This window comes from Chiloscyllium plagiosum, unplaced genomic scaffold (genome assembly GCF_037043375.1).
Source record: "Chiloscyllium plagiosum isolate Xiang-an unplaced genomic scaffold, Cpla_swu_hap1 HiC_scaffold_5, whole genome shotgun sequence".
Lineage (NCBI taxonomy): Eukaryota > Metazoa > Chordata > Chondrichthyes > Orectolobiformes > Hemiscylliidae > Chiloscyllium > Chiloscyllium plagiosum.
The window spans coordinates 78,918,984-78,944,468 of NW_028270143.1; the positions used below are offsets into that span (position 1 = coordinate 78,918,984).

The following is a 25,485-nucleotide window of genomic DNA, read 5'->3' on the forward strand; positions in this document are numbered from 1 at the left end:
CATCACTGTCCCTTCTTATCTCACTCTGTATACCATTATCAAAACATTTGTCCTGAAATGCCATCGTATTCCTTTTGCTTTGCTTTTCCCACCTGAGCCTTCTCCCTGACCCCATCAATTAATTTAAAGTGCTTGTTACAGCCCTAGTTATTTGATTCAGTCCAGCATTGTTTGTTTATGTGAAGGTTGTCCAACCAGAATAGCTCCTTTCTATCCAAGCAATGATGCTGTGCCCCATGAGCTGAAACTCATTCTTCCCACATCAATCCTTTACTTATTTCCCCTCTGACAAAATGAGGATTGCAGATTCTAGAGATCAGAGTTGAAAAGTGTGGTGCTGGATAAGCATAACATGTAGGCAGCATCCGAGGAGCAGGAGAATTGACATTTTGGGCATAAGCCCTTCAGTGGTGCTGCCTGACCTGCTGTGCTTGTCCAGCACAATTTTTTAAATTCTTATTTCCCCCATGCCAATCTTCCCATTGCTCAGATAGTAATTCTGAGATTATTGTCATGGAGGTTCTGCATTTCAGTGCAGAAATACCTTTCCAATACAATGTCATTAGAAAAATTGTCAAAAACCATATCCTCCGTTTAACAGGAACTTAGGCTATCAAACATCTAATTGTCTTGGTCTAGACATGGTGGTCATGTCCCTAATTGGACTGTCTTCTACACTGTGTACGACAAAATGCTAAACGGACATCTTGAATGTTATCTTGATATCTTACAATATCCAACACCTGGAAAATGACAGCCACTGGCAAACCAAATTGACAGCATGAATTCCACATTGGTTTCAATGAGCTTGTGATTATGAGATAGCAAAAGTTGACTACCAGAGGCATGGCAGAATCTCTGCCTGAGTTTGCCAAAGTCAATGGTGATCCCATGAATTCATTCAGTCGTACCGTCCTTGATTTTGGTCTTGTATAAATATTCAAGTCACGTGCCTTTCAATGTGATAAGTGTGGTAATACATAAATGTCTAGGGTTAGAAATTTTTTTCCCATCAATACACTTTTTGTAAGTGAAGTACATCTGAGAATTTAATGGGAAGCTCTTTAATACTATCTTGTTGAAAGCTGATTGTTGTTTATATGAAAATATTGGACACTTAAGTGCTTTCACTTAAGTAAATTGTTCTGTGGTTTGCAATTAAAATTTAATACCAAAAATGAGTAAAGCCAATGGATTTTGTGAAGTTGAAAGGGAATAAATAAAGATGAAAACAGTGGACTAATTTGTTTGACTGCAATGTGAACTGAAGCAAATAACACTTGGTGATTTTGCAACATTATACTATTTCCAAAACATTTTAAAAACTAAAACATTCTTGAGCATTTGAAATTGGCTTAAACAGAAAGTTTTGGTGGTACAATTAGTGCTACACCGGAGTATTCAAGGGATAAAATGCTTCGGGGCTCTTAACACTTATTGTTCATGTTTACCAAAAGAAGAAGTGAAGTCTCTTGGGAATGACATTCAAAAACAATAGAAAGCAAGCTATTGAACAAATAAGTATAAAGATCATTCCATGCCATAGAAAAATGCAACTTATGTCAAAGTATTCATATATATGAAAGTACAATTCAAAAGCCAAAATAGATGATGTATTAATTTGCAAAGGACTTTAAAACTTGGAGTAAATTCTGCATGTATGCTGCATCCTGTATTACCACGTCAAACACAGGACTGTGGTCCAAATTGCAGGAAACAAGATGGAGACTTTATTCTGTGAAGGAAACTTTTAATTAATTAATCTTAAAACTCAATTAGGAATGTTGGTAGTTGGATCTACTAAGAGATAATTATATATATTTTTAAATTACAAAAGAGTGAAGGCAAAGTATACAACAAAATAAAGCACAGCCAAAACTATTGGAAAGAAATGTTCCAGTGACTGAAAGACGACAATAAAGATTACTCTGAATAACTTTGAAAAACAGTCAAATGTAACTTACCACCGAGGCTCTGAAACCTGAATTAGACAGAGAGTTAAGTACAAATGTTTTTGAAATCTGTGCTCAATCTAAAGAGCTGAAGAATTTTTATTGCAGTTTCACATGTTAATGAAGAAACAACACTGGGATGATTGCAGTGAGAAAGGGGTGATAAAGGAGTAAATTGACTGCCCAGTAATGCTCTGTGGTCACATCCATTCCTTGCATGGAAACAGTACACTGTAATGTACATTGTGATGACACCACTTCTGACAATTTCAGGATGATGAATGGAGTAAAACAGAGCTATATCCTTTAGTCATGATTCGGAGATGCCGGTGTTGGATTGGGGTGTACAAAGTTAAAAATCACACAACACCAGGTTATAGTCCAACAGGTTTAATTGGAAGCACACTAGCTTTCGGAGCGACGCTCCTTCATCTTTATACCCTTTATACCCTTTAGCTCCTTCACTTTATACCCTTTATCTCCTTCACTTTCTTTGGTACTATCTTTTCTGCTGTTAAAGAAGGAGGTAATGTGCATACTATGTCAGGCACCAAGGTCCAATACCTTGGTTTAAAAGGCCTGTGTACTCAGCACCTTCTTGTATGGCTGTGAAGCATAGACAACTTACAGCTAACAAGAAAAGAATGTTCATCTTCAATGTTTGGGGCATTGCAAGGAAGGATAAAACCAAGAATGCGGATCAGTCTTCTCAAAGGCAGATCTCCCAAGTATGCTAGCATTCATCACGAGGAGGCAGCTTCATTGGCTTGGGAATGTTGGCGGGATGAAAGGAAGGTGCACTTCCAAGGACATATTATAACTCAAGGTAACCAGAGCCAGAAGCCAGGTAGGCTGCTCAGCTCTTACTTCAAACATGCTTACAGGCCTAATACAAAGGCCAAACAAACCCCCATTGATTTTCATATGTGGGAGACGTTAGTCAACAAGACAAATGGCAGCATCACTTGTAGGCCAGCAATGTCACCATGACCATTAGTTACCATCAATGTTTACAGCAGCCTGGCAACATGCAACAATAAACTACAGTAACAACTGATATTCACTTTTAATACCACACTTACAGTGGAACCTGCCCCTAACAGATTAGTTTCTTCAGCCATCAGCCCAAGTACATCATATAAAAAATTGGGGGTGGCAGTGGTCTAGTGATATTATCACTGGGCTATTAATCCAGGGACCCAGGTTGGAATCCCACTATAGCAGACTGTGGAACCTAAATTCAATAAAAATCTGAAATTAAAGAGTCTCATGTTTGTTGACTGCCAGGAAAAAAAAACTCATCTGGTTCACTAATGTCCTTTAGGGAAGGAAACTGCTGTCTTTACCTGGTCTGGCCTACATGTGACTCCACACCCACAGTCATGTGGTTGACGCTTAACTGTTCTCTGGGATGAGCAATAAATGTTGGCCTTGCAGGGATGACTTCATCCTATAAAAATGATTCTTTTTCAAATCCCAGTGCCCAGGGATTTACAGCACATCTATCATCTCATATAGATGAAGGTTCCTGATAGCAGTTTCTTTTGATAACAGAGAAACAATAATGCGATGATTACAGTGAAAAAAAGAGGCAAGGGTTGAAGGAACAATTCACAGGAAGTTCAAAAGTCATGGTTGTTGACAAAATATGAATCACAACTGAATAAATTACCCAATTGGTTTGGTTTCCCAAATATGGAAGAGCCACCTGATGTGAAGTAACTGTCCACATAATACTTGTTCAAAAGGTCACATAAGAGATAATATTTTCATGTACATACTCTTTCAAGTACAATTCTGTTTTACACTTCATGAAGACTGCATTTTGGCCCTTTTAGTAATATTTAGCACTTCATTGGGTCCTAAAAATACAGTGCGTTTGGAAAATCATGGAAATGTCTCTTACCAAAGCCAGTGGGCTGACCATTTTAGGCTTTTTCTCCTTCTCTTTTGTTTTACTATAAATTAACAAATTACAATTATTAGATTTTGAGAAAAACTTTTACTGCTTTTTGTTTCTAAAAATATTAGTATAATTGTTATACAATTAGCAGCAACCACGTGTTTTGCATTAAAGGAAGACCAACTTAATACAAAAATCAAAGCACTTTTTAATTCATAACTATAAATTGGCATCATTATTCTAAATTATTTACTTTTTCCCATTATTTCCAACACTGATGACAAATAAGATTAGATTTCATTTTATTAGTCAATCAAAAGCTTCAGACAATGTATAAAGCTGGCTTCTTATTTCAAAAGATCCATCTAAAGTATTTTGTAAAAGTACAAGTTACATTGGACAAATAACTGAGGTCATTTTACACCAAAAAACATTGAGAGTTCTGATCATATGGAATCACTAAATCATAGACCAGAATTCATGCCTATCATTCTTATCATGCCACTACTTAAGTAAGCTGAACATTTACAAAGTCCAGCTTGACTCAAATACAATTTTCATGGAAAAGATGTTGTGATAGAAATTCAATGCAATAGTGATTTGGTTAATTGAATACTTTGTCATGCAATAACCTTATTAAATAAAAATGCATAATTCATGGATTGATATAACAGTATAATTGCTTGAATTAGATCGCCCTAATCTTTCACGTGGAGTTCCTCACCTGTCTTTCTCAACTTTTCCATCAGTAGGAACATCATCTTCACTTTTGTCAGTCTCATCTGTGCTTCCTTTTAGATATTGGTTTGGCATCTCTTCACCTGTTGTAGAAATGGAACCTCCTCATGACTTTGAGGTTCAAACAACTTAAAACATGTTACTGTACAATTAAAGAATTAAAAAGCAAACTGGAAGACGGCTTTGGAAAACAATATATAAGATCCACTTATTCCTTAGCAAATCTGGAGTGCACCTCTACTTTCTAGCCACAATGGATTTAACTATTTTTTTTAGATTCTCTACAGTGTGGAAAACAGGCCCTTAGGCCCAACCAGTCCACACCAACCCTCCGACGAGTAACCCACCCAGACTCATTTCCTTCTGACTAGTGTACCTAACACTATGGGGAAATTTAGCATGGCCAATTCACCTGACCTGCACATCTTTGGACTGTGGGAGGAAACTGGAGCACCCAGAGGAAACCCACGCAGACACAGGGAGAATGTGCAAACTCCACACAGACAGTCACCTGAAGCTGGAATCGAACCTGGGACCCTGGTGCTGTGAGGCAGCAGTACTAACCACTGAGCCACCGTGCTGCCCCTTTTTTTTAATCAAAGGTATTCATCTTACAAATTTTGGCCCATACACCATACATAACCAGAACAAGCAGGAATTCAACAACTAAATTTAAAATGTAAACTTACAATACAAAAAAAAAATCAATATCTAAAAGTTCTCTTGTATTGCCCGGCTTTGCCAATTAGTTTGGGAGAGGCTCCCTGCCTAAAACTCACATTTTTATTTGTATATCATTTACAATGCATTTTAACATACAAAGAACTAGTTGCACATTGATTTAGAATGAGAATTAGGGTTTTTTTGTCATATTTACTCAAGTATGGGGATACAGGAGTACAGTGAAAGGTTTATAACATCGCCATCTTAGGTACAGGGTACCAAGGTGGACAACTTTAGGTAAAGAGTAGGAAACTAAGTTGAACATTCAACATTACAGTTCTTGTCAGTATAAAGTAGTAAATATGAAGTAAAATTAAAAGTTACAAATTACAGCCCTTCTTTAGCCATGGGCCTACAGTCGCTCCATGCTGGGATTGCCCCACGAGGGCTCGATCTCTCTCCCATGCTTGGTTTGATCTTGACCCCTGCTAAGTTTGATCTCTTGATCCCCAAGCCTCTGTGCTGCCGTCTCGCCTCTGACCAGTATCTGAGTTCACTAGCCACATTATCACAGGCCACCAGAGTCCCGCTCTGCTGCTGCTCCGGGTTCCCAGCCACTTCCAAGATGGCGCTGACTGACAAGAGTTCTGCCCGGACACGCCAACCATGGCCAATCGCCAAAGTCCCCGCTCTGGGCCCCCAGCCCATGCTGTCACTGCAGCTGCCTCCAGTAGGTTAAGTAGAGAGAAAAACCGAAGAAAGGAAAGAATAAACGCGTGACAAGAATAAAGAAAAACAATCAGAGCGACAAGCTCCGGCTCAGGAGCCCTACTCCACCGCCATTTTAGTGAAATGTTGAGAAGTAATTATCCCCGTTTGTTTCACTAGAATTGGCTTGTGTTGATTCTCTATTTTACTTCTCCAAGGAAATTCTTCAGCCTGCTTGGGGAAGTGGGGGGGCGGGGGAGGATGATCATAATAACCACTAAATGGTAGAGATTGTGAAGCCTTGGCAAGCTGTGGCCTTGTATCTTGTGAAGGTAAACACAGATGCCCCAGAGATGGAGTGAGTGACTGTTTAAGGTGACAGACAGGGTTCAGATCCAGCAGGACGGATGATTATTTTTATTTTAAAAATATACTTTAATTTATAAAATATATTTATCTTCATAGTCCCTAAAGCAGTTTGGTTCTACACAACAGCATATGAAGAAACAAGCAAATATCAGAGTCGAGTGTGTGGTACTGGCAAAGCACAGCAGGTCAGGCAGCATCCGAGGAGCAGCAGAATCGAAGTTTCGGGCATAAGCCCTTCATCAGGAATATTGAAGTTTAACTCTATCCAACAAACAAAATGAAGGAGTCATTTAAAAACAATCCAAAAGAACTGTGGAAATCAGAAATAAAAACAGAAGTTGCTGCAAAAGCTCAGCAGGATATCTTGAAAAAGTCCTGATAAAGGGCTTTTACCCAGAACGTCGATCTCCTGCTTCTCAAATGCTGCCTTTCCTGCTGTGCTTTTCCAGCATCACACTCTCGACTCTGATCTCCAGCAGTTGCAGTCCTCACTTTCTCCATCTTGAAAAATGTCCATATCACAGAGGAAGAGGTGCTGGATGTCTTGAAGTGCATAAAAGTAGATAAATCCCCAGGACTTCATCAGGTGTACCTAGAACTCTGTGGGAAGCTAGAGAAGTGATTGCTGGGCCCCTTGCTGAGATATTTGTATCATTGATAGTCACAGCTGAGGTGCCAGAAGACTAGCTACCATGGTGCCATTATTTAAGAAAGGTGGTAAGGAAAAGCAAGGTCACTATAGTCTGGTGAGCCTGACATTGGTGAGAGACAGGATTTACATATATTTGGAAAGGCAAGGACATATTAGGGATAGTCAGCATAACTTTATGCGTGGGAAATCATGTCTCATGAACTTGACTGAGTTTTTTGAAGAAATAACAAAGAGGATTCATGGCAAAGCAGCAGACGTGATTTATATGGACTTCAGTAACACGTTTTTACAAGGTTCCTCATGGGAGACTGATTAGCAAGGTTAGATCTCCTGGAATACAGGGAAAATTAGCCATTTGGTTACAGAACTGGCTCAAAGGTGGAAGACCTTTGGTGGTTGTGGAGGGTTGTTTTTTAGACTGGAGGCCTATGACCAGTGGTATGCCACAATGATTGGTGCTGGCATTGTCATTACTTTTTGTCATTTATATAAATGATTTGCTTGTGAGCGTAGAAGGTACAGTTAGTAAGTTTGCATCTGACACTAAAATTGGAGGTGTAGTGGACGGCGAAGAAGGTTACCTCAGAGGACAACAGGATCTTGATTAGATGGGCTAATGGGCTGAGGAGTGGCAGATGGAGTTTAATTTGTACAAATCAAGGTACTGCATTTTGAGAAAGCAAATCAAATCAGGATTTATAAATGTAATGTTGGGGAGGTGGGGGGGAAGTGGAGTTCAGAACTAGAGGGCATAGGTTTAGGGTAAGGGGGAAAAGATATAAAACGGAACTAAGGAGCAACGTTTTCATGTAGAGTGTGGTTTGTGCATGAAATGAGCTGCCATAGGAAGTGGTGGAAGCTGGTACAATTACAATTTAAAGGCATCTGGATGGATATGTGAATAGGAAGGGTTTAGAGGGATACGGGTTAAGTGCTGGCAAATGGGACTAGATTGGGTTGGAATATCTGGTCGGCATGGACGAGTTGGACTGAAGGGTCTGTTTCCATGCTGTACATCTCTATGACTCTATGACTCAGCAGGTCTGGCAGCCTCTGTGAAGAGAAATCAGAGTTAATGTTTCGGGTCCAGTGACCCTTCCTCAGAGTTCACATTAACTCCGATTTCTCTCCACAGACGCTGCCAGATCAGCTGAGCTCAAAGGCATCTCTTACATGTACAAGACTATATTCTGACTGTGTTCTGTCCCCACTGTGCCTTGGTGATCACTGCCCCAAGTTTTAGCACGTCTCTCAGCAAGTAGTCCTGGATATTGGAATGTGTCAGTCTGCAACACTCGGTCTGAGTCAACTCCTTGTTCTAGAATACCAACAAGTTTCAGGCAGACCAAAGGGCGTCATTCACCAAGTTGATGGTCCTCCTGGTCATCCACAATCACTTGAAGGAGCAGCGCTCCGAAAGCTCGTGCTTCCAAATAAACCTGTTGGACTATAACCTGGTGTTGTGTGGTTTTTAACTTGATCCTCCTGGTGTAATTGATGTTAGTCTCAGCGTGTGTCCCAAGAAGCAGATCATGGAGAACAGCGGCATGGAGCTGCTCAAGACAGACCTCAATAAAAACCACTGCATTTCTCTTCCTCTGCAAAGGCACATCCCAGAAGGAGCTGTGTGATAGGTCCCTAGTAGCTGCTCAGAGGTTGAAGGCTCTCACACCAGCCAAGCAATGTTTTAATGCTTTTTGGGAAGTTCTGATGATAAAGGAGGCTGGATGATGGTGTACAATGCACTTGAATGTTGCTGAAGCTGCAGTCTTCCAAGCAAACGCAGTGTGCTCCATCCCACCCCCACCACTTCACCGTGTCACACTCAATGTTACACTGCACCATGTACTCCAGGAGATTGGAGCAGTTTCCCGGAGCAGACGGGAAATAATTTCAGGTGAGCAGTGCCATAGGCACAGCCAGCATATGTTTCAATCCTACTCAATGTCTACCAGAGCAAGATCGTGTTTAAAAATAAAGTCTATTGTGCGAGCAACAACCGTTCCCAACCAGATTCCTAGTTAACCATTCCCAATAATTCTCCAATAGGCTGCAATTTCCAACCAAACTCCCCGATTTCTTTTTTTAAAAAATGTGTTTAAATGCAGCAACTTGTGCATAATGAGTCAACAACAATTAGACAGATGATATCCTTTAGCTTACCCTGTGAAATATTGAAATGAAACTTACGCTCGTTTTCCTGGTGAGGGATGCCTCAGAGTAGAGGAACGTTACCACGGGGTTAAAGGAAAAATCCCCTCCAAAGTGTCCTCAATGACTGCAAGAGTCAAAATGGGTGAGTTCCTCAAGCACAATGGACTTTGATTGGTTTTGCCGATCCACTATGCGATGATAAAATCAAAGAATGACTGGCGGTACATCCCTACAATATTGCCTGTTGCAGATGAGTGGTGCTGATTGACAGAACACTTCCACGAATCACCTCTCTGTGCAAAACCTGGAGGCAGAGTTACAGCGTCCCCAGTGACTCTTATTGGCATTAGTGTAACCAGTCCTGTGAATGTCTGGCAGCTGCGCTGTTAGTTTGTTGTAACATTTATTCCACCAGTTTGCCTATTAATAGATAACTGTCTACGACCATATATGGCACTGAATTTTACATTGGACCTTGTACTATTGAGAAGTGCAGGACACAAACAATTTCAGGTGAGTAGTGTCACAGGTTAAAAAACATAAGGACATTTCTCTTGGGGGATGGATGCTTCTGGCTATAGGCCAGTACGGGGACCCATGGCTAATTGAACACATTAATGTGATCTGTGAGGAAGCGGCTTTCCAAACAAAGGGGAAATCGAGGGCTGGAAACTCTGCAGGTCTGGTTTCAAGGCTCACCTGTTCCAAAGGTGTAAAGTAACACTTCCGAATAGGTTGATTGAACATAAAGTACTGCAGCTGCTGAAAATCTGAAATTTAGAAGCAAATTAAGTGCTGGAGGTCTGTTTCCAAGAAATATTAACTCAACTTCTCTCTCCACGGATACTGCCAAGCTTGAGCAAAAATGTATGGCTCTTTCTGTCTCTCCCTAAAAAGCTGTTCAGGTAGGTCTTCAATTGAAAATTGCAAAGTTAAGATGCATCGATTTATTTCTGCTAGATTTGTTGTTCAGTAGGTAAGGATGCTATAATAGAAAACAAGGAACTGCAAATGCTGGAGATTGGAAACGAACCAAAACAAATTGCTGGAGAAACTCAGCAGGTGTGGCAGTGTCCATGGAAGAAAGCAGTATTGATGTTTCAAATCCTTCTTTGGAATTGATAGTATCAAAGAAAGGGAGGTATTTGTGCTGATGATGGGGGTGGGAAGGGAGTCCAGAGAGAGAGAAGATGAGGTGGACAGGTAAAGGGTTTGTAGATAGTAGAAGATGTTATAGGATTTTCAAAATCATTCATGGGATGAGGACATCACTGGCTAGGCCAACATTTATTGCTGATTCCTAATTGCTCAGAGAGCAGTTAATAGTCAACCACATTCCTGTTGGTCTGGAGGTATATGTAGACTAGACCCGCTAAGGATGGCAGTTTCCTTCCCTAAAGGACGTTAGTGAACCCAATGGGTTTTTCCAACAATCGACAATGGATTAGTGATTATTATTAGCCTCTTATTTCCAGACTGTTAAATTTAAATTCCACCATCTGCCATGGCAGGGTTCAAACCTGAGTCGACAGAGCGTTGTTTGGGTTTCTGGATTAATATTCCAGTAATAATACTACTAAGCCTTCACCTCCTTCAATTTAGAATTAAGGTATGTTGTTAACCATTTTCTCTGTCGTACGTACTGCATCAAAGTGTTGCTGTACAATGCTTGAACTCTATAGCCTCTGCTATTTCCATTGTTATTTGCACTGCTTGTTCCAAAGCTAAAACTGTTTTGAAAAACTTTAGTGACTGATTTATCCATGATTCTAATGACAATTCTTTTGCAAATGAGCTTGTGATGTAAATTTCCACAGCTATATTTTTCAGATAGTTTCACTAACAAGCTGTGTATATTATTCTGGGAGTTGGTATCTGCTATTGAAGTGTGTTCATGCCAGTGCCCAACTTATCTATCTTATGAAATATTGATCAAAAGCTGGTAGGAGGTTGTCACATCTAATCTGTTTCTCATTGATCTATTGATAACATAGCACATGATCTAATGTTCTTCCCATATAGAGTCATAGAGATGTATAGCATGGAAACAGCCCCTCTCGTCCAACTCATCCGTGCCAATCAGCTATTCTAAATAAATCTAATTCTGTTTGCCAGCATATTTCCCATATCCCTCTTTAGCCTTTCCTTTTCAATGTTGTAATTGTATCAGCCTCTAGCACTTCCTCTGGCAGCTCAATCCATATAATGCAGCACCCTTTGCTTGAAAAAGTTGCCCTTCGATCCCTTTTAAATCTTAAACCTATGCCCTCTAGTTTTGGACTCCCGCACCCTGTGGAATAAACCTTGTCTATTCATCCTATCCACGCCCCTGATGATTTTATGTAATAATATGCCTGAATAGATTGGTTAGATAAATAAACAGAAGTCAGTCATACAGTATGGAAACAGACTCTTCAGTCCAACCAGTCCACACTGACCATGTTCTCAAACTAAACTAGTCCTACTTGCCTGTGTTTGACCAAGATCCCACCAAACCTTTCCTATTCATGTGCTTATCAAATGTCATTTAAATGTTGTAACTGGAACTTCATCCACCACTTTCTCTGGCAGTTCATTCCACATATACTCTCTGTAAAAAAAAAATGCTCCTTGTGTGCTCTTTTAAAACTCTCTGCTCTCACATTAAAAATATGCCCCATGGTTTTGAAATCTCACATCCTAGGGTGAAGACTCTTGCTATTCAACTTATCTATGCCCCATATGATTTTATAAACCTCTATAAGGTCACCCAACGATCACCTCCTCTCCAGGTTAAAAACGTCCCAACCTATTTTTATAACTCAAACCTTCCATTTCCTGGTAACATTCTGGTAATCTTTTCTGAACCCACGGTACTCCAGAAGAGGCCTCCCCAACATCCTGTACAACTTCACCATGACATTGCAACTCCTAGCCTCAAAGATCTGAGCAATGCCAAAAGCATTCTAAACACCTTCTTAACCACCTTGTCTAGCTGTGACATGAATTTCAAAGATGTAGCTGAACCCCTAGGTCTCTCTGTTCTATAACATCCCCACCCAGGCTTTACCATTAATTCTCAGCCCGGCTTACCAAATTGCAATACTTTGCATTCATCCAAATTTATCTTCATCCTACTACTCCTGAGCCCATTGACCCAATTAGTCTAGATCTCATTGTTTTCTTTTATGACTTTCTTCAGTGCTCATTATACCACCAGTTTTGGTGTCATCTGCAAACTTTCTAACCGTGCCTCCTACATTCTTAACTAAATCATTTATATAAATGACAAAATGGGCCCAGTGCCAATCACTGAGGAACACCACTGATCACAGTACTACAGTCCAAAAAACAACCCTTCACTACCACCGTCTCTTATGGTAAAGCCAATTTGGTATCCAATTGCCAAACTGACCTTGAATCCCATGTGACCTAACTTTACTAATTGAAGGGCCTGTGCCCGAAACGTCGAATCTCCTGTTCCCTGGATGCTGCCTGACCTGCTGTGCTGTTCTAGCAATAAAGTTTCAACTTTACTAATTAGTCTACCAAACGGAACCTTGTCAAAGGTTTTACTAAAGACCATGTAAACAACGTCTACCATTCTGCTCTCATCAATCTTTTTGGTTACTTGCTCAAAAGACTCCAAGTTTGTGAGACCCAAGCTGTTGATGTTTCTGCTGTGTGTATATAAGGCTATGTGACCTGACTCCCGAAAGGCTTATGTTGTACATGTGGAAAGGTCTGTGCATAAACATTTTATGAAACACCCAGGCGGTTTTAAAAAAAGCAATCACTCAATTAAACACAGTATATATGAGCAATTGGCATTGAGTGGCATTACCAGCAGTACTGGCAGGGGTAGGTGGGCATGGAGTGGCATTACCAGCAATACTGGCAGGGGTAGGTGGGCATGGAGTGGCATTACCAGCAGTACTGGCAGGGGTAGGTGGGCATGGAGTGGCATTACCAGCAGTACTGGCAGGGGTACTGTGCATGCACATTTTGCATATGCAGACTGAGTGTGTTTTATCAGTGTCAACAGATATTCTTCTGTCATAAATATTGTTTTTAATGTGAAGTTTGATTTTCCTTTTACCACTATGGCAACTTCGTATAGATGAATAAAGATAATTATTGTGAAACTGGATAGAATAATAGTGAGTTGAAAAGAATGCATGGTCCCCTTTGTCTCTTAAAGTGCTGTTCTGAGCTTAAGGTACAGAAAGCACTGCCAGTATACAGAGCAGATGGGAGACAGGCTGTGATACCATTGTACTGATTTTCTTTGTATCAAAGGTATTTTTGGCTAAAATCAACACGGTATGGTCAGATTTGAGCTTTTTTTTCTTTACCTGTGATATGTTGATATTTTATCAATAAGATTGTGTTTACACTTCTTATATACTGAATAGACTTGTGAACATATGGGTGCTCTTTCATTCAGTACTTTATATCACTTACAGAAAGATCGCGCCCTGGGGGACATGGAAGGACTCTGTAAAATGTGGAATCAAGAGTTAGGAGAGGATATTTCATCGGAGGTATGGGAAGACATATGGGGGAATGTAAGGAAAGTCTCAGTGTGTAACAGAGCGCAGGCCATGCGATTGAAGATCCTGCTCAGGGCTCATATGGCGCCAGTGAGGCTAGCTAAGTTCAAGAGAGGAGTATCATCAGCCTGTCCCAAATGTAAAATTAGTACAGGCACTCTTACACACTGTTACTGGTCATGAATACTGGAGTGCTATAGTAAGAGCTAAAGGTCATCCCGGGGATTGAAATTAACGTGGATCCCGGTATTTCTTCTTTAGGGGTTGCCAAATTTGCCCTCTCTGGGGGAACACAGGAAGAGATTGTGTAATATTCTTACCCACTGTGCAAGGAAGAACATTCAGTTGAACTGGACGTCAGAAAAACCACCAGGTCTTATGGGGTGGCGTAGGCTGGTGAGGGAGCATCTCCCCCAAGACGACTCACAAAACAACAGGTTTACAAGACATGGCGGCCCTCTTTAAATTATATGGATGCTGACTTACCAGCAATATTAATCAGGGCCGTGGTATAACCGTGGGAATCAGTATGGGTGCCTGTGCGGCCCCCGGAGGAGGAGACAGGGGGATAAAGAATACGTGTATTGTAGGTGATACTCCCAGGGATGGGAGCATCAATGGAGATGTGATGAGTGAGATAGAATAAAGTAGTGAGATATTATTTAATTTAAGTTATTTGAATTTAGTTTAAGTTAGTATTTATTTAAAATGTTTGTAATTTAGTTTAAGTAAAGTAGATATTTTGTTCTGGTAGAATAGTAGGTCGTTTATTAACAATGGCATTATGTTATGGCCTTTCTTTTGCTGCCTTTTTTTCTGTTTTGATGGTGTTGTATTTTTCTTTGTATATAAATGCTTTGTAAAAGATTTTAAAAGGTTATCAATAAAAATTTATTTAAAAAAACTTGTCAACATTATACCCTCATTCAAAAAAAGGTTGGAAAGATCAGTCCAGTAATTAGAGACCAGTCAGTTTTCCTTGGGAGGTGACAAAATGTCTAGAAACATTTTATTTAGGAAAGATGATAGTTACATGGAAAATGTGGATTCATTCTAAAGAGGCTGCATGGATTGGTTAATGGAAAATTGTGTCTAACTAGTTTGTTTGAATGTTTTGAAGATGTAACAGAGGGTTGATGTGGGCAACACCGAAGATATGGTATACATGGATTTCCAAAAGGTGTTCAATATTGTACCACACAACAGACTTAGGAAGGTTATAGGTCATAGAAGGAAATAAATAGTTGTAACATGGATACAAAGCTGACTGAAGGATATGAAACAGTCACTAATAGTTAATGATCATTTTGTTGAGTTTAGAAGGCTGAGAGTTTACCCTTGAGTTTAGAAGGCTGAGAGGGGATCTGATTGAGACGTATAAGATTATTAAAGGATTGGACACTCTGGAGGCAGGAAGCGTGTTTCCGCTGATGGGTGAGTCCCGAACCAGAGGACACAGTTTAAAAATAAGGGGTAGGTCATTTAGAACAGAGTTGAGGAGACACTTCTTCACCCAGAGAGTGGTGGGTGTCTGGAATGCTGTGCCCCAGAAGACTGTGGAGGCCAAGTCTCTGGATACTTTCAAGAAAGAGTTGGATAGAGCTCTTAAGGATAGTGGAGTCAAGGGTTATGGGGATAAGGCAGGAACAGGATACTGATTGAGGATGATCAGCCATGATCATAATGAATGGTGGTGCTGGCTCAAAGGGCAGAATGGCCTACTCCTGCACCTATTGTTTATTGTCTATTGTTGACTGGTTTGTTGCGGAGTGCCCCAGTGGTCAGTATTGGGACCCTTGCTTTCCATGATCATGACATAAATAATCTAGATCTTGGTGCAAACTTGGGGAAATAGGAAATTGTAAGGAGAACAATACAAAACTTTGAAAGGACATGGAGAAATAGGTGAATAGATGGCAGATGAAGTTAATTGTGGGGATTGTGAGGTGATGAACTTCATTCAAAAGAACATGGAAAGACTATATAAAATAAAAGGTACTTTTTGAAAGAGTATGCTGGTGCAGAGAGACCTGACCGTGTTTGTACATAAGTCATTAAGGGTGGCAGGCAGGATACGTAGAGTGAGCTTTCAACGAAGCATATGGTATTCTAGGCTCGAGAATGTGGTACTATAAAAGCACAGCCAATCAGGCAGCATCTGAGGAGCAGCAGAATTGACTTATCGGGCATAAGCCCCTCATCCGGAATGAGGCTTGTGGGTCGAGGCTCAGAGGTAAATGGAAGGGCTGGGGTGGGGTTGGTGAGAGGTAGCTGGGAAAGTGATAGGTGGATGAAGGTGAGGGAGGAGGTGATAGGTCAGCGGGGGAAATGATGGATGGGTGCGGAGGAGTGCCGATTGGAGGCTTGGGACTGGCATAATGTGGGGAGGGGAAATGAGGAAGCTGTTGAAATCCACATTTATCCCGTGTGGTTGCACGGTCCCAAGGCAGAATTTGAGGCGTTCCTCTTCCAGGGTGTAATGGTTTGGGTGGTGAAGGAGGCCCAGGACCTTCATGTCCTTGACAGAGTGGGAGAGGGAGTTGAAGTGTTTAGCCACAGGGCAGTAGGGTTGGTGGGTGTAGGTATCCCAGAGATTTTCTCTGAAACGATCCGCAAGAAGGCGTCCTGTCTCCCCAATGTAGAGGAGACCACACCGGGTGAAACGGTTGCAGTAGATGACATTTGGAGAGGTACAGGTAAATTTCTGACAGATGTGGAAGGATCCCTCGGGGCCTTGGACAGAGGTGAGGGGAGAGATGTGGGCACAAGTTTTGCACTTCCTGCGGTGGCAGGGAAAGGTGCCATGAGTAGGGTGTTGGCTGGTGGGGAGTGTGGACCTAACGAGCGAGTCGCAGAGGGAATGGTCTTTTCATAATGCTCATAGGGGTGGAGAGGGAAATATATTTTTGGTGGTGGGGTCCATTTGGAGTTGGTGGAGGATGATCTATGTGAAGGTTGGTGGGGTGGAAGGTGAAGACCGGGGGGTTCTGTCCTTGTTGCTTGGTGGGATTCAAGGGCGGTGGTATGTGAAGTGGAGGAGACACGTTGGAGGGCATTGTCAACCATGTGGGAGGGGAAGTCACAATCGTGGAAGAAGGAGGCCATCTGCAACTTTCTGAGGTGGAATTGGTCATCCTGGGAACAGGTGTGGCAGAGGTGGAGGGATTGGGAATTAGAGATGGCATTTTTACAGGAGGTAGGGTGGGAGGAGGTATATTTTAGGTAGCTGTGGGAGTTGGTGGGCTTGTAGTATATGTCTGTCGTTAGTCGGTCACCAGAGACGGTGGTGTAGAGGTCCGGAAAGGGGAGGGAGGTTGCCGAGATGGTCCAGGTGAATTTGAGGTCAGGGTGGAAGGTATTCGTGAAGTTGATGAACAGTTCAACCTCCTTGTGGGAGCATGAGGCTGCCCCGATACAGTTATCGATGTAGTGGAGGAGCAAGTGGGTGATAGTGCCGGTGTAACTGCAGAAGATGGACTGTTCTGCATATCTGACAAACAGGCAAGCATAACTGGGTCCCATGTGGGTGCCCATAGCTACCCCTTTGGTTTGGAGGAAGTGGGAAGATTGGAAGGAGAAGTTGTTGAGGGTGATGACCAGTTCAGTCAGGCGGATGAGGATGTCGGTGGAAGGGTACTGGTTGGGACGGCATGACAGGAAGAAACAGAGGGCTTGGAGACCTTTATCGTGGCAGGTGGATGTGTACAGGGACTGGGTGTCCATGGTGAAGATGAGGCATTGGAGGCCAGGGAGACGAAAATCTTGGAGGAGGTGAAGAGCATGGGTGGTGTCACAAACGTAGGTGGACAGTTCCTGGACTAAGGGGGAGGACGGAGTTGACATAGGAAGAGATGACTTTGGTGGGACAGGCACAGGCTGAGACAATGGATCAACCGGGGCAGTCATGTTTGTGAATCTAAGGAAGGAGGTAGAATTGGGCAGTGCGGGGTTCACGGACAATGAGATTGGAGGCTGTGGATGGATTGCCATTCACCGAACCACCTCTGCGACTGCAGAGATGACTAACATCGCAGGATCCACAGGTGGTGCTGAAATCACCAGCACACAGATAATACCTACCTTGAACGTCACTTCCCCCGCAGTTGCCATCGTGGCTGCCAATTCCATCTCACTGGAAGGCTCTGTCGTTGACATCACTTCCGTCGCTCGTGACATCACCAGCCATGTACCTTTTAGATTAGATTAGATTACTTACAGTGTGGAAACAGGCTCTTTGGCCCAACAAATCCACATTGACCCGCTGAAGTGCAACCCACCCAGACCCATTCCCCTACATTTACCCCTTCACCTAACACTACGGGCAATTTAGCATGGCCAATTCACCTAACCTGCACATTTTTGGATTGTGGGAGGAAACCGGAGTACCCGGAGGAAACCCACGCAGAGACGGGGAGAATGTGCAAACTCCACACAGAGAGTCACCTGAGGTGGGAATTGAACCTGGGTCTCTGGCGCTGTGAGGCAGCAGTGCTAACCACTGTGCCACCGTGCCACCCACAACCAATAGTAACATTGCCCTCGCCACTCGTGACTTCACTTCCGCCCCCATGAACATAGCCATAAACACTACTTCCACCGCCTTTGTGAGTGTCATTTCCTTTGGTGACATCACTCCTGACCCAACAACCATGCCCACTCAAGCAACTGTCTCCGCCCCACCTTGAACTCCAGCCCCACTCCAGGTCTCCCATCCACAACCTCCAACCTCAGTGTGAACCTCGCACTGCCAGATTCCCAGCTACCTCCCCCAACTCCAGCCCCCCATTTATCTCTCAGCCCCGACCCACAAGCCTCATTCCTGATGAAGGGCTTATGCCCGAAACATCGATTCTCCTGCTTCTCGGATGCTGCCTGACTGGCTGGGCTTTTCCAGCATCACACTCTCAACTCTGATCTCCAGCATCTGCAGTCTTCACTTTCTTCTAGTGTTCTAGGCTCCATAAATAGGGGCATAGAATTTTGTCAATAGGGCAAACTACACCGGCAACTCCACCACCAAAATGTTATAAAACCCACTACATGATCCATTATTGCATCTTGTTTCACTTTTACAGAGGTTGTGTTATCTCAGCTGGCTGGATGGCTAATTTGTGATGTAGGACACTGACAATGGTGGATTGATTACCCACACCAGCCATCATTCTCATGAAGGATTCTCTTTCTCAATATCTCCCTTTAGCCTGAGGCACGGTGACCTTCAGGTTAAACCACCACCAGTCATCTCTCGGCTTTGAGAGTGCAGCACTATGGTCTGGTAAGACAGTGGAAACTTCACCTAGTCAGGAAAGTAGGTTTGAGACCACAATCATATCGGTTAGAAACTTATCAACTGATTTGCCTATGCTTGCACCTAATCTGCATGCTCATATCTACGTTAAGGTCTTGCTACAACTTGTGTGAAGAATATGCTGGGCCATGAGGTTACAGGTTGTGGTTGAGTTCAATTCTGCTGCTATTAGTGGCCTACAGTATGACATAGTTTTGAGCTGCTAGATTTTTCTGAATCTGTCTCAGTTACACAGCATTGGTAAGGCCTCACCAAAGATTTTGTGTACAGATTTAGTCTCCTTTTTAAAGAAAGGAAATACTTACATTGTGCACAGAGTTCATTTCACTATTCAAATTAAATTTTGGATGCATTGCCAGAGCTCTTCAACTATAACAATGAAAGGATCATGAAACTTCACTTCTAGCTCAGTGGCTCACTGGTTAGCATTGCTGCCTCACAGCACTAGGGTCCCAGGCTCAATTCCAGCCTTGGGCGACTGTCTGTGTGGTGTTTGCACATTCTCCCCGTGTCTGCGTGGGTTTTCTCTGGGTGCTCTAGTTTCCTCCCACAGTCGAAAGATGTGCAGGTCAGGTGAATTGGCCGTAGTGTTAGCTGCATTAGCTAGAGGAAAATAGGTCTGGGTGGGTTGCTCTTCGAAGGTTGGTGTGGACTTGTTGGGCCAAAGGGCCTGTTTCCATGCTGTAAAAAAAATCAATATGCTGGATGTAGATTTGCTTGATGAGCTGGAATGTTCATTTTCAGACGTTTCGTCACCATACGTCACACCAATGTCTGAAAACAAACCTTCCAGCTCAGCGAGCAAACCTACATCCAGATCCTCAACACGAGCTATAAATCTTCTCAAAACTCGCTAATCAGTATGCTGCTGACGCTGTAGGCATCTGGAAGATAGGACAAAATGGCTTGTGTGATTGACAAAGAGTCATTTACAGGTGTGTTTATTGACCGATCGCTGAACTGAGACACCCCTCCCGGGGTTCAAATTTTCATGTAGTGGCATGACTCGATTTGGTACGACGGATTGTGGACAGCAGGGTAAGAGCCTTGAGTCCTCCATTTATTGAGTGTAGAGGGATCAGCTGGCCAGACGTGAGTATTTTCTCTGGATTAAAGCAAATTACTGCAGATGCTGGAATTTGAAACCAAAAGAGAAAAATGTTGGAAAATCTCAGCAGGTCTGGCAGCGTCTGCAAGGAGAGAAAAGAGCTGACTTTTCGAGACTAACTGACCCTTTGTCAAAGCTCCATGCCTGACTACAGCTTTGTCAAAGGGTCAGTTAGACTCGAAACGTCAGCTCTGTTCTCTCCTTACAGACGCTGCCAGACCTGCTGAGATTTTCCAGCATTTTCCCTTTTGGTGAGTATTTTCTCTGTGTGGTTTTCCTCTCAGTCATGATGCGGCTGACTTGACCGCTCGCTGTTCATCGTCACATCCCAGCCCGGAAAGGATTGGTCTTGGTAAAGAGTTGGTTGTAAAAAGATTTTTAAAAGCAGTTGGGGGGACTTTCCTTACACGTCCAAAAGGGACAGTCAAGTGTATCATTTGGAGAAAAAAAAAGTTGTAGTTGTTAAAAGATGAGAAGAGATTTTGATCTGTGCGACAGAAGGTTTGGTTTGAAGATATATCGATATAAAATAGGTGGTTCGGGTTCGGTAACGGAAGTCCGATGGGACACCGGTCGCTGGTTTAGATTCCGAAATGGGATGCTGACGGGACACTGACTCTATGATCAATTGGTCAAAAAGGAAATGATTGAGAAGTTGTGAATTTTGTCCATTAAAGGCAGATTACCGAGAGAAAACTTTGCAGGGACTGAGTTACTTGGACTAATAGAAATATAAGGTAATAGTTGGAGGTCCCGAGGATATGTGTACGTAACTGAAGTAAAAGGGAATCAATGTAAATTTGGGAAGAAAATCTTGTGTTTGGGGATAGAGTTAAATTCCAGTTGTATATTTTCCTGCATTACAGACTATTGGAACAACATTTAAAAACTTGCACTGAATTAAAAAGTGAAAGAGGAAAAAGCTAGAAATCGTATGTCTGTGTGAGAGAGCAGTTTGTTTCCTTTCAGCCTGTAGAAAATTTAACTCATTGTAGTCTGGTTTGAATGCACATTTGTTTATTCGTGTTTGAATGTTTGTGTCCTGTTCTCTGGAGATCCAAATGTAAAATAATTGTCTTGATTAAAGAAATTGTGATTTAGACATTTAAATTGGATTTGAAAATTGTATTTTAAAGATTTAAATTTGCTTTAAAGAGTGTTTTGTATTGTGTTTGTTGTATATGTTGAAATATTCTTTTTTACGTTGTTTTGAAAATAAGAAATAATGGGAAATTATATAGTTTCAACCTTTGAGAAAGATTGTCCTTTGCAGGCGTTATGTGATACATATCCAGAAAAGGTCCATAATTTTAGACAGTTGTCTGGTGACCCAAAAAACAAATTGGGTGATGAACACTGGCCATTGGGAGATGAAAAGAATATAGATATGGTAAAGTCAGCCCAACAGTAAATTTGCAGAAAAGATATGGGCTCAAAAACTAAAGAATTAATTGGACTTTGGCATCAATATTGTCAGGAACTTAAAGATAATTCTTTACTAGTCTCTTGGTATGAAAATGCTACTAAATTGGGCATCAAATTGACCGAAAGGGGTATTCTCAAAAGGAATGTGCACATGAGAAAAGATTACATTCTGAGAGATTTCAATGTAAATGTAATGACAGTACTAAAGAACTGTGCAGTTCAATGGTTGGCCTTAAATTAACGAGGGAGACTTTGAATATGTGGATCTTAATTATTGGACATCAATAATTCAAAAAGGAGGAAATGAATCCACATGGAAGGTCCCATCATTCCATTTAAGTTAATAGACAGTGTAGCTCAGTGGGGATACTGTTGATAGTTAACTAGGACTCACTACTGAGGTGACACCATATCATAGAAAGCATCAAAACAGTCAAGTCTGCAAGTGACAAAGGTGTAATGCGTAGCAGTTTCTGTGACAAGTTACTGAGAAAGATGCAACAAGTCTGATAGAAAGGATGTGAGGCTGGGACTTCAGTTTAAGCTCCAACAAGTACCAAGATAAAAAACTGCAGCCTGACAGTGGATGATGGCTTAAAATTTCCAAAGTTTAATTTGAAGAAATTCTGAGTCACTCAACACTGGATTTTGGAATAGTAGTCTTGCAGTATAGAGAGAGTGGATGAGTTAGGAGGTTTTGGGAGGAGACCGAGTTGCACATGAGTTGACATGGAAGACATTAGGGAATTGTCTGTGAAGTTGGAGCAGGGTTCAAGGAGCACAGGGTGAACCCAATGGATGAGTAAAGTGAAGATAATAGTAATAGATTTGATGACATTACAAATCAAATGAGTAAACACATGACAAAAGAACATTCAATAGCAGAATTGTGGAAGGATGCAAATTGGAATTCACATTGAGGAGGAGCAAAATAGAATGTTACAAAATAAAAAGGGAAAACGAAGACACATCAAGAGGTTCTCATGAGCAAATTCCACAGCTGATAAATTTATTAAAATGTACTGCCCATAGTAATGGTAAAGGTTCAGTTGACATTGGCAACCATTTGGCAGATGCGGCAGCAAAAGCAGCATCTAAAGGGGATCTTATGTTGTGTCCAGAATGATGAGGCAGCCTACAAATTCCAACAAGAACCAGTCAACTTTGGATGAATTAATGCCAACCATCCAAGACATTATTAAACTTTCAGGGGGATGCCCCTGACACTGAAAAGCTGTTATGGTCCAAGTTGGGCTGTTTATATGACCCTGACACTGCAGGAGAGGACAGTCTGGATGACTCCCGCGGGTCAAATTTAAGTGTCTGATGATCTTGTTCTATGGGTTATTGAATATGTTCTTTGCGCAACTGATTGTGGTGCCAGAGTGGTTAGTGACTTACTTCTGACCACCTGGTGGCATCCCCGTCTGCAGTTTGTTGGCTCAGAGGGTTAGTAACCGTTGCTTGATCTGTCAGAAGCATAACCCCAGCAAGGGCGTTCCCTGTGATCAGGGGAAGATAACCCTTTACCTGGCAGCCCTTTTTGAAATACTCCAACTGGGCTACATTGGCATTTATGCAACTCAATGTTATGAATACGTTTTGGTTATTGTTGATGTCTTTTCTAGGTGGATTGAAGCCTACCCTACTACTAACACTACTGCTGAGGCTGTGGTGAAGATTTTGCTTAAGGAAAGGTGAGTTATATTAATGAAGAACTCTGTTCCCAGCTTTCTATTCATTGGTAACTGCATTGTGCTTATCGTCCTCAGGCTGCCGACCTTGTTAAACATTTTAACCAGACTCTTAAGACTAAACTTGCCAAAGTAATGGCTGAGACTGTCCTCTCCTGGATTATGCTGCTCCCTGTGGCCTCATTCCAGATGTGATCCATGCCTGCGGGTAAGACACAACTGTCTCCAGCTGAGATTCTGTAAGGTCACCTGCTCCCTATGCCTTAGAAGGATTCGGCTCCCTCCTCAGTCCATTTCCACCACATGACCGGAGAAATGATTAGTTGTGTTCTTGCTCTAACTAAAGTTATGCCTGCTTTTCACTCCCAGGTGCACGCGGCCTACAGCGATGTTCCCTCCCTTTCAGCCTGGTTCTTTTGTGCTCGTCAAGAACTGGACTGGCAAGGGTCTCCAACCTCATTGGGATGGCCCCTTCCAGGTTTTACTTATCACCCCTAAGGTGATCAAAGTCGCTGATTGCTCAGCTTGGGTCCACCTACACCATTGTAAATTGATTGGCCACACCAATCAAAAGGGGGGAGAGCAGGAGAGAATACTGGAATCTTAAGAAACCGAGGGGATCCTGTCCATTTGGGTTGTTGAATCTTGCTGCTGTTTTAATGCTATTCTTATTACAGATACTTGAACTAAAAGGAGAGACGTGTGGGGGATCGCCTACTTACTGACCTGTTTGATCATATATGACATCCTGATGGAGAAAGCCATTAAGTATTAATGTGATCTGGAACAGTTCAAGACTATTCACCACCTATGCCAAGGAGATGTCATCCAGTGCACCGGACCAGACTGCTTCGACGTGTAGGGCATGACAAAGAGTGATTATTGCAATGGACTTTTACATCTGAAAGACTGTATGGTCCATCTGGACAGTAAAAATCTGTGGAAATTACCATGTCGTACCAAACCTGTCTTTTTGATTTTACCTGCAGACGTAAGCCTAGTGAGGATAGAAATGATCAACCCCGTTACTATGGTAAATGTTTTAAGGAGGCTGGGAGCACTATCCCTTTTTGCAGGAGGGGCCTACTCGAGAAAAGAGAAGCCTGATGGGGAAACTCCTCAATCCACAAACAACTTATTTATATCGGCCCACTGGACTCTCTTCACCCCAGAGTCAGTATTATGTTGCTCCTCTCTATCAGTAGATTACTTACTTACCCCATCCCCAATCTGTTCAGCAGACGCTCTACTGCCGATCCTCCGAAGAGCAATATCACTTTCCAATACCGTATTAGTCCTCCTGCCACCTGTTTGCGGACTTCTTTTAACTCAACTGCAGGATTGTATGAGAATTTTTCTTAATGGAACTGGCTATGGGTGTGCAATTGTTCATTTTCCACATAATATCTCCTGCCTACTTGAGACTTATCGTGTAAGACAATGGGGCCTTATACCTCCTGCCCGGGTGTACAAACAGCTTGCATTCCACTGGCTGGAAGACAACAGGCCCTATGCAGCATAAGTAACTACAGGTATACCCATCTCCACGTACAGACCCGGAATGGAACTCTTCCCTATTGCGTTCAAAGTTTGTGAGAAGATTTGTAGCTCAGGTGCTCGTTGCTGTGGTTCTGTTCGCCGAGCTGGAAGTTTTTGTTGCAAACGTTTCGTCCCCTGTCTAGGTGACATCCTCAGTGCTTGGGAGCCTCCTGTGAAGTGCTTCTGTGGTGTTTCCTCCGGCATTTATAGTGGCTTGTCCCTGCCGCTTCCGGTTGTCAGTTTCAGCTGTCCGCTGTAGTGGCCGGTATATTGGGTCCAGGTCTATGTGTTTGTTGATGGAGTTTGTGGATGAGTGCCATGCTTCTAGGAATTCCCTGACTGTTCTTTGTTTTGTTTGCCCTATAATGGTAGTGTTGTCCCAGTCAAATTCATGTTGCTTGTCGTCTGCATGTGTGGCTACTAAGGATAGCTGGTCGTGTCGTTTCGTGGCTAGTTGATGTTCGTGGATGTGGATTCGTTAGCTGTCTTCCTGTTTGTCCTATATAGTGTTTTGTGCAGTCCTTGCATGGGATTTTGTACACTACATTAGTTTTGCTCATGCTGGGTATCGGGTCCTTCGTTTTGGTGAGTTGTTGTCTGAGAGTGGCTGTTGGTTTGTGTGCTGTTATAAGTCCTAGTGGTCGCAGTAGTCTGGCTGTCATTTCAGAGATGTTCTTGATGTATGGTAGTGTGGCTAGACCTTTGGGTTGCGGCATGTCCTTGTTCTGTTGTCTTTCCCT

At 42.3% G+C, this 25,485-nt stretch overlaps 1 protein-coding gene and 1 long non-coding RNA gene across 4 annotated transcripts in view; one reads left to right on the forward strand and one right to left on the reverse strand.

Moving 5' to 3' along the window:
- The window catches only part of abcb4 (ATP binding cassette subfamily B member 4), a 129,705-nt gene extending 120,342 nt beyond the window's left edge, over positions 1-9,363 (reverse strand). For both annotated transcript variants that reach the window (XM_087987334.1, XM_043690329.2), the window contains exons 1-3: positions 9,176-9,363; positions 4,580-4,676; positions 3,859-3,910 (exon numbers count right to left, since the gene is read on the reverse strand). In XM_087987334.1, coding sequence (XP_087843460.1) covers positions 3,859-3,910; positions 4,580-4,668 — 141 coding nt within the window. In that variant the 5' untranslated portion in view covers positions 4,669-4,676; positions 9,176-9,363. The remainder of the gene's footprint in view (positions 1-3,858; positions 3,911-4,579; positions 4,677-9,175) is intronic.
- Positions 9,364-9,820: 457 nt separating this feature from the next.
- LOC122549992 (uncharacterized) lies at positions 9,821-24,826 on the forward strand. Of its 2 annotated transcripts, none has more exons than XR_006311719.2 (3): positions 9,821-10,044; positions 23,141-23,209; positions 23,884-24,826. It is a non-coding gene; the product is annotated as an uncharacterized LOC122549992 (long non-coding RNA). The 2 variants fall into 2 exon arrangements; XR_015757117.1 differs by lacking the exon at positions 9,821-10,044 and adding an exon at positions 20,570-20,824.
- The last annotated feature ends 659 nt before the right edge of the window (positions 24,827-25,485 follow it).